General features: G+C 41.2%; 1 protein-coding gene across 1 annotated transcript in view; it reads left to right on the plus strand.

Annotated features, from left to right (window-relative positions):
• Nucleotides 1–9,679, plus strand: part of MARCHF11 (membrane associated ring-CH-type finger 11) — a 117,962-nt gene extending 108,283 nt beyond the window's left edge. Inside the window, 1 exon segment of the mRNA NM_001205420.1 lies at nucleotides 9,357–9,679. Coding sequence (NP_001192349.1) covers nucleotides 9,357–9,679 — 323 coding nt within the window.
• Nucleotides 9,680–9,970: the final 291 nt, after the last annotated feature.

A 9,970-nucleotide genomic window follows, 5' to 3' on the forward strand; every position in this document is an offset into this window, starting at 1 on the left:
TCCAGGCTGGTGACACAGATTTCATTGAGTGGAGAGGAAGGTGTAGAGGGTGACAATGTGGTAAAACAAATGCTGCAAACTTCCTTTTGTGTGCTCTCAGAGGTGCAGTCACTTAGGGTCTTCACTATGATCATTTCTTCGTGGGTGCCATTCTCTACTTTGAGGATGCAGAGAATTAGATCATCCAAATTTAGATATTAGCCAGTCTCTAGTATCAAGGGTTTCCATATCGTGAGAAGTTTCTGAATAATTTGTTGTCTTTATCTCATTTCTTGCGCAGATTTTTTTGCCAGTGCTCATGATGAATCTGTTTTTGAACCGCTGAGCTTTAAATTCTCATGACCAGCCTACCATTCTCAACTTGGTTCTGGGGGTGAAGTGAAGTGAAGTGAAGTGAAGTCGCTCCTTCGTATCTGACTCTTTGCGACCCATGGACTATAGCTTACCAGGCTTATCCATACCTGGGATTCTCCAGGCAAGAGTACTGGAGTGGGTTGCCATTTCCTTCTCCAGGGGATCTTCCTGACCTGACCCATCGAACTCAGGTCTCCCGCTTTGCAGGCAGACACTTTATCCTCTGAGCCACCAGGGTTCTTGGGGTAGGGGTATATCAAGATATAATAATCAACAATAGAAAAATCAACTCATCTCTAATAGATAAAAGTGCATTTATGTAAGATATCTCTTTTTATTATTTGTTCTGATGGGCAACATTGCAAATTTGTATTCTTAAAAATCCCCATATGTAATCAGGACACTGTATTGATAGCTCCCAGAGGCCTAGATTTAGGGTATTAGAATGATCACTTTCTTCTGCGAACTTAGTGATTTCTGCAATTGAATATGTATTGTTTTTCAGTCTCTATGGGCTTCCCTCATAGCTCAATTGGTAAAGAATACACCTGCAATACAGGAGATCCCAGTTCGATTCCTGGGTTGGGAAGATCCCTGGAGAAGGGAAAGGCTACCCACTCCAGTATAGTGGCCTGGAGAATTCCATGGACTATACAGTCCATGGGGTTGCAAAGAGTCAGACATGACTGAATGACTTTCACTTCAATCTTTATATCTCTATTTAAGTTTTGTATTTTTGCACTTCTTTTGTTTTCCTGATTTTTGTTTTACTTTAAGCTTCATATATATTTGAGTCCAACAAAACCCATTTAGCATACATAGAAATAACTTGTGGTTATTTCTTCAAGATTCATATTAACAAGATTCAACAATGGAAGAGTGACTTTTAAAGTGACTACCTCTACTCTTACATCTAAATTTCCATAACTGTTGGGCGTTTAACTGTAGAGTATCTTAGGAAAATGTGAAAGAAGAATTAATGCATTTTATTACATTCTAGCAAAGATGACCTTAACAGAAAATATCTTGGGCCACTGTCTTATTTGGTTAACCCTCGTTGTTATAACCACACTCTGGTCTTCCCCAAGTTCCTCCAGGGGAATTAAGTAGTAAAACTGGGGGTACTTTATGCTGTTACTGTTGCTAAGTCACGTCAGTCATGTCCAACTCTGTGCGACCCCATAGATGGCAGCCCACCAGGCTCCCCCATCCCTGGGATTCTCCAGGCAAGAACACTGGAGTGGGTTGCCATTTCCTTCTCCAATGCATAAAAGTGAAGAGTGAAAGTGAAGTCTCTCAGTCGTGTCCAACCCTCAGCGACCCCATGGACTGCAGCCTACCAGGCTCCTCTGTCCATGGGATTTTCCAGGCAAGAGTACTGGAATGGGGTGCCATTGCCTTCTCTGGCTACTTTATGAGACTGACTCTAATTTACTCTAATCTGTTCTTCTTAAATGGAGTTAAAAGGGGCCAAATGTCACCATTCTGCTGATGGTACACACTGACTATTCAGAATGACACAGATTATATTTACAGAGTTCAGTTATGTGGAAACTCACTGAGAAAGAGGGAGAGAAAAAGAATCTTGGCCAGGGAGAATAGTTAAATTTAATTGAGAAATCTTGGACATTTTCACAATCAAGAGAACCTTTTATGGCCAATTATCTACTGAGAGTTCTTTAGCTTTCCCAAGGGTCTCTGTGACTGACCCACACACAGGCCTTTAGGTTGTGTCATAATTAGGATTTTGCATATCTTGGGACAGCTCAGGATGGGACAGCTTACCAGACAGCACGCGCACCACTCACAGTGTTGCCTCACACTTCTGTCTCCTGGGATGGGGGCAAATGCAAAGGCTGTTTTATTGGTACTCCTAGAGATGAAATAGTGTTGGTGACACCCAAGGATATTAAAAATGGCAACTAATTATATCACTTTGCCCAAATCACAGTTTCTGGGTCTTAATTTACTCGTATTTTAAATGAGGGTATTGTAGTTTATATACCAGGTCTGTCTTGGTTTGTTTGAACTGCTATAACAAAATACCACAGCCTGAGTGGCTTAAACAATAAATGTTTATTTCTTATAGTTTTGAAGGTTGTGGGAAGTCCAAAGTCAAGTTGCTGGCTTACTCAGTCTGGTGAGGGCTCTCTTCTCCCTGTTATTATCCCACAAGACCTTTCTTTGGTGTACACACACACACATTTGCACACAGAAAACTCACATCTCTTTCCCTTTGTATAAGGGCATTAGTCATTCTCAGGAATTATAACTCTAATTAACTCCCAAAGATCCCACCTCCAAATACCATCATGTTAAAGATTAGTGCTTCAATGTATGAATTTTGGGAGATACATTCAGTCAATAGAGTGATCTCTTTCAGTTGGTCATTATGTGACTAGAAGATACAAACATCCATTGGAAATTTACCCTGAATAGGCTTGTAGCACTCAAGGTTTGCAATTAGACAGATTTGGGCTTCAGTCTCAGAGCTTATATCATCATAACATTGGACAACTGGCTAAATCTCTCTAGGTCTCAGTTTTCTTAACAGGGAATCTAACTATTGAATAATATATCTATTTGTAGAGTTGCAGTCAAGATTACACAAGAAATGAAATAATTAGACTGGTGGTTTGGTAGTTAATATCAACATTTGTTTATAGTTGACCACAAAATTTGCAAGTCTCTGTTAATTGTAACTTACCATTTGTCTATGGCCTTCCCTGGTAGCTCATCTGGTAAAGAATCCACCTGCAATGCAGGAGACCCTGGTTCAATTCTTGTGGCAGGAAGATCCCCTGGAGAAGGGATAGGCTACCCACTCCAGTATTCTTGGGCTTCCCTGGTGGCTTGGACAGTAAAGAATCCGCCTGCAATGCGGGAGAGCTGGGTTTGATCCCTGGGTTGGGAAGATCCCTGGAGGAAGGCATGGCAACCCACTTCAGTATTCTTGCCTGGAGAATCCCCATGGACAGAGGAGCCTGACGGGCTACAGTCCATGGGATCGTAGAGAGTCAGACATGACCGAGCGAGTAAGCACAGCACAGCATATTTGTCTATAATGAAATAAACATAGATAAATAGTGTATACATCTATGTGTGCACATAGATGCACACATTAGTCTGTGTACCTTGAGAGTCTTCCCATTATTTCTTGGTTAGTTAGCTCATTTTCTACTACCATATAAGAATTTCAACCAGCACATCACTTCCAAATTTGGGATATATTTTACTTTCATAAGTACCGTCCCCTTATTTCAATGAACCCAGAAACTATTTAAACCTTTTCTGTTGATAAAGATTATTTCATAACAAAAATGTTCCTTTGTACATCAATAAAGGGATGCTCTAATTAAATGCTGCTGCTGCTGCTAAGTCACTTCAGTTGTGTCCGACTCTATGCAACCCCATGGACTGCAGCCTACCAGGCTCCTCCGTCCATGGGATTTTCTAGGCAAAAGTACTGGAGTGGGGTGCCATTGCCTTCTCGGTAAGTAAATGCTACTGGCACGAAAATGATAAAATAAAAAATAAACCAACCACACACACAGGGACACCTATACACATATTCTCCTCAAGTCTCAAAACTCCCAAGTTCCCATGAATCACACCTTGTTGACATCTTTGCCATTAATAATGTACCAAGGACCACAAAATATTTAATATTTACATTTTCTAGAAATGTTCATTGCTTTTCACTTCAGAGTTAGTGACTCAGATGAAGTAAATCTAAGCTTGTTTTCCTATGACCCAAAATGTCAAGATGACAAATTCATTTTAAGGGTTATCTTGAGATGTGAGTCAGAGAGTGGCTATGGATGATGTGAAGTGATCAGTTATGAAACAAGAGGGGACCAAGCATCAGGAGGATTCTCAACACATGAACTAGAATGAAATAATCCTTACCTCTGGATTTCAATGGTCATAGTAGTCAAATTTTCTCATGAACATTCATAAACACAAATGGTATTTGCCACAGCTTCAAATAATCTAAAGGAGAAAGAGGGAAAGTGTACATTACAAAGGACAGTCTTGCGGTGAGATGGGGTACCTCATATTTTGGTAAAATGAGAGCCTCTAGAGGGCGAGGAGCAATTCCAGACATTTATGGAGAATATGGGCTTCCCTGATAGCTCAGTTGGTAAAGAATCAGCCTGCAAAGCAGGAGACCCTGGTTTGATTTCTGGGTCAGGAAGATCTGCTGGAGAAGGGATATATACCCACTCCAGTATTCTTGGGCTTCCTTTGTGGATCAGCTGGTAAAGAATCTACTACCTGCAATGCAGGAGACCTGAGTTTGATCCCTGAATTGGGAAGATCCCCTGGAGAAGGGAAAGGCTACCCACTTCAGTATTCTGGCCTGGAGAATTCCATGGACTGTATAGACCACGGGGTCACAAAGAGTTGGACACGACTGAGTGACTTTTACTTTTCACTATGGAGAATAAAGCCAAGTCGAAACATCTCTCATAACTTAAATGCAATTAAGAAGCAGCACATGCAGGGGAAAACTTAAGAGGACTTGTCTTCATGAGAACTTCAAGTAGTTCTCCTTCTTTAAATTTAGTTCAGAACGTACTATAAAGACTGTGGGATTTCTTTCTGCTTGTTGGGTAGATTTATATATTTAGGAAAAGGCTATAGGAATATATTCCCAGAAAATGATTTATGCTCAAGTAACTGATTTGATTTCTGGTCCTTCAAAGGAAATCAACAAAAAAGACTAGGATCCTATGAAATGAGTGGATTTCCCTGGTGAAACCAGCCCCCCTCCCCATTGCTGCCCTTATCCAGAATGAACCTGTTGCAGACTGTAATGGTCTTGTGATTATTGTGAATGAATGCCCCTCACCACCCTTGTGACTTAGCTGGTAAAGAATCCACCTGCAATGTGGGAGACCTAGGTTCCATCCCCAGGTTGGGAAGATTCCCTGGAGAAGGAAAAGGCTATCCATTCCAGTATCCTGGCCTAGAGAATTCCATGGATTATAGAGTCCATAGAATTCCATGGACTATAGAGTCCATGCGACTATAGAGTCACAAAGAGTCAGATGCCACTGAACGACTTTCACTGCACCACAAAGATTCACTATTGATTTGTAATTAATAATAATGTCTTATATTTAGATAGTTACCACCCCCAAGGAAATCTGAGTGCTTTATAGTTGATTAATTTCAATCTGTCTTCATAGCATCTGGTGGAATATACAGATTAGGTATTCCAATCACATTTTTAAGGAGGAAAAACAGAATCAGAAAAGTTAAATTATTACCCGTGGAGATTTCAGAAATCTAATATTAAAGTTATCAGTTAAAATCTGGTAGTCTTGACTTATAATTCTGACTGTTTCCCCAAAACATCTGGTTATTTGGGTCAACTCTGATTGTTCCTTAGGGAAAAAAGAATCAAACAATTGAATTGCTATGATTGACAAAAGTTTACATTTCTTCTTATTATTTTAGTGGTATATAATAATTGGGTTCAAGATATTTTTGTTTATTAGACCATATGCATTTTTTAGTGGCCTATGTTGGTGTCTTTGGAATACTTTAAGTCACGTGTGTTAGACGTTTATCTCCTGGTAAGGGATAGATGTTGCAAAGAGTCCTTCATAACATAGCAACTAAACAACAACAGAATGGGATAGATATAAAATTTAAAGTCTGATATTAGATAGGTATGATTTTTCAAAGATGAGGTATTTCCATCACCTACCAGCAGCGTCTTCAGTTCAGTTCAGTCGCTCAGTCGTGTCCGACTCTTTGCGACCCCATGAATTGCAGCACACCTGGCCTCCCTGTCCATCACCAACTCCCGGAGTTCACTCAAACTCACGTCCGTCGAGTCAGTGATGCCATCCAGCCATCTCATCCTCTGTCGCCCCTTCTCCTCCTGCCCCCAGTCCCTCCCAGCATCAGAGTCTTTTCCAATGAGTCAACTCTTCTCATGAGGTGGCCAAAGTACTGGAGTTTCAGCTTTAGCATCATTCCTTCCAAAGAAATCCCAGGACTGATCTCCCTCAGAATGGACTGGTTGGATCTCCTTGCAGTCCAAGGGACTCTCAAGAGTCTTCTCCAACACCACAGTTCAAAAGCATCAGTTCTTCAGTGCTCAGCTTTCTTCACAGTCCAACTCTCACATCCATACATGACCACTGGAAAAACCATAGCCTTGACTAGATGGACCTTTGTTGGCAAAGTAATGTCTCTGCTTTTGAATATCTACCTGCTATCTAGGTTAGGCATAACTTTCCTTCCAAGGAGTAAGCATCTTTTAATTTCATGGCTGCAGTCGCCATCTGCAGTGATTTTGGAGCCCCCCAAAATAAAGTCTGACACTTGTTTCCACTGTTTCCCCATCTATTTCCCATGAAGTGATGGGACCGGATGCCGTGATCTTAGTTTTCTGAATGTTGAGCTTTAAGCCGACTTTTTCACTCTCCTCTTTCACTTTCATCAAGAGGCTTTTTAGCTCCTCTTCACTTTCTGCCACAAGGGTGGTGTCATCTGCATATCTGAGGTTATTGATATTTCTCCCAGCAATCTTGATTCCAGCTTGTGCTTCTTCCAGCCCAGCGTTTCTCATGATGTACTCTGCATGTAAGTTAAATAAGCAGGGTGACAATATACAGCCTTGATGTACTCCTTTTCCTATTTGGAACCAGTCTGTTGTTCCATGTCCAGTTCTAACTGTTGCTTCCTGACCTGCATATAGGTTTCTCAAGAGGCAGGTCAGGTGGTCTGGTATTCCCATCTCTTTCAGAATTTCCCACAGTTTATTGTGATCCACACATTCAAAGGCTTTGGCATAGTCAGTAAAGCAGAAATAGATGTCTTATTTGACCAAAAAAATCTCCCCCCAAAAAACTTGTTCCAAACACTAAACTCATTGTCTGTATGGGAGGTTATCATTCTTTCAGTCACCCATTCTTCTAGCCTTAAAAATGGGAGACTGATTTTTCCCCTTCTTGCATTTGCAATTTCTGTCAGTTTTTCCTCTGACAAGTTTTCTTTGTTTCTCTGTGTTCTCCTACTGCTGACACTCTGCTCCTCACATAAATGTGGTAAACTCCTTATTTATCCCCCTTCTTCTGTTGTCTGTTCCTCAACCCATCTTAGATCAATTTTCCCAATAAATTTCCCGTTATTTTTGAAGTTATCAATTATTTGGGTACACAAAAGCATATAGAATAATACATTGAACATTCACATCCCCACCACCAAGCTTAAAAAAAGATACGAAAGGTTCAATAGAAAGCCCTCTTTGAAGCCTCTCTCCAATGTAATCCCCCTCAATGTAATGGACATTGAGATTGTTTGTGATTTTTTTTGTAAATACACACACATGTATAAAACATTTTTTACATGCTTCCTTTTTCTTATTTATGACATGAGTTTTCTAGGACATGCACCCAAGATTCTAAATGCTGGGAGGTGGTAGGATCTTCTCATTTTCAAATTTTGGTTAGATATGATTGTGTCAACTGACGCATCCTCCTTACGTGCCATATTCCTTTTTCAGAAAGACTCCATTGGCCTCACCTCCAACTTTCAATGGAATTTCACATTCCTCTAAGAGATACTCCTTCTCGCTTTTCTATCTGAAGGAACCTCTCCACCAGGGACTTGTTGTGATGGGTCACAGATTCAAAAACTTTTAGATTATGTGGTGAAATGTAAATGTGTGAAAAATGCAGGGTGTGCTGGGATCTCGGGTGGATGGTGGAGATGGAGCCGTGTATCGGGGCACTGCCTTTACAGATGGCCAGTTTGCTGTCCCCGAGGTTCCTGTGCTATCTTGTTTACTTTCCTGAGAGTCTGTCTCAGAAGTGTGTGGTCACCCGTTCACGGTATAGCATCAGAGAGCCTTCTGGAGCTCGCCGGCCTGGGTCTGAATCCCTGCTTCACTGTTGCCACCACTGTGCTCTTGAGCAATTGATTTGTAAAATGGAGAACATGCTGGTACTTGCTTCATAAGGGTGTGGTGAAAACTGAATGAAATGATATAAGTAAAGCTCTCAAAAGAAAGAAAGTGAAAATAAAAGTCACTGCATTGTGTCCGACTCTTTGTGACCCTGTGGACTATGCAGTCTGTGGAATTCTCCAGGCCAGAATACTGGAGTGGGTAACCTCTCCCTTCTCCAGGGGATCTTCCCAATCCAGGGATCGAACCCAGGTCTCCTGCTTTGCAGGCAGATTCTTTACCAGCTGAGCCACAAAGGAAGCCCAAAAGCTCTCAAGTAGATGCTTAATAAATGTTTGTTGAATTGTTGAGGGGAGGAAAAGTAGCAGAAGGTTTGCTCATACCTCCTTTGTGTCATCATTTTACCAGCTGCGGAGATGGCAGTGAGCTTGCCCTCTGTTTCACAAATCAAGTTGACAACACAGACCAAGCCCCTGACACGTTGCTTGGCTCACAGTGGGCACTCGTGAAATATATGCCGGTTGTATAAATGAACCTGATGGTTTCCTAGGGTTAGTTTTAGTCTCTCAGTGGTGTCCGACTCTTTGCAACTCAATGGACTCCATGTAGCCCACCAGGCTCCTCTGTCCATGAAATTCTCCAGGCAAGAATACTGGAGTTGGGTTGCCATTCCCTTGTCCAGAGGATCTTCCTGACCCAGGGATCAAACCCAGGTCTCCTGCATTGCAGATTCTTTATTGTCTGAGCCACCAGGGAGGCCCTGATGGTTCTCCTAAGGCAGCATAATAAATACCTAAGCATACCCTGTGCCAAAATGAAGCAAGTAATTTGTACCCAAGATGACCTTACTGTCTGCATGGCAGTAGATTCTTATTTTTGAATATTGACTACACCTGTGTAATACAGATAGTAGCTTGCCATTAGACATAATATTTGAGTAGTCAGAATACCAATTTGTTAGATGATGATGAATAACAGATAACTGACTATTTCCTTAATGTCTTACTTGGATGCAAAATAACATTCTCACCTTTTTGATGATGACCAGTCTTTTCCCCAACCCCTCAAATTTCAGGTCTCATTGTCCATGAAGGAGCTGCAGTTTACAGAGTGTTTAAGCGCTGGCGAGCTGTCAACTTACACTGGGATGTATTAAATTATGACAAAGCCACAGACATCGAAGAAAGTAGCCGGGGAGAGTCTTCCACAAGCAGGACTTTATGGTTGCCGTTGACGGCTCTGCGGAACAGGAACTTGGTCCACCCAACCCAGTTGACCTCCCCAAGGTTTCAGTGTGGCTACGTGTTATTACATCTGTTCAATCGAATGAGGGCCCATGAAGATTTGTCAGAAGATAACAGCTCGGGGGAGGTTGTGATGAGAGTGACTTCAGTGTGACAAAGCTGAGAAGGTGCGGTGTGGACCACCCTGCACATTTTGGAATGTAATTGCAATGAATGGCAAAACCATAGCACTTCTAAAAACACACATCTATGAACTTTTTAAAATTTATGCTTTTTATATGAACATTTGAATTGCAAATACATTTTTCTGAAAAAAGAGTCCTCCTGTTCTTTGCTTTCTAATTTATCACATCTTTTATAAGTTGGTACTTGAAATCATTATATGTATTATTTAACTCTACTTGGTTAAAAGAATGATAAAAGTTATACTTAAGGTCAAAACTAT

This window comes from Bos taurus, chromosome 20 (genome assembly GCF_002263795.3).
Source record: "Bos taurus isolate L1 Dominette 01449 registration number 42190680 breed Hereford chromosome 20, ARS-UCD2.0, whole genome shotgun sequence".
Taxonomy (NCBI): Eukaryota; Metazoa; Chordata; class Mammalia; order Artiodactyla; family Bovidae; genus Bos; species Bos taurus.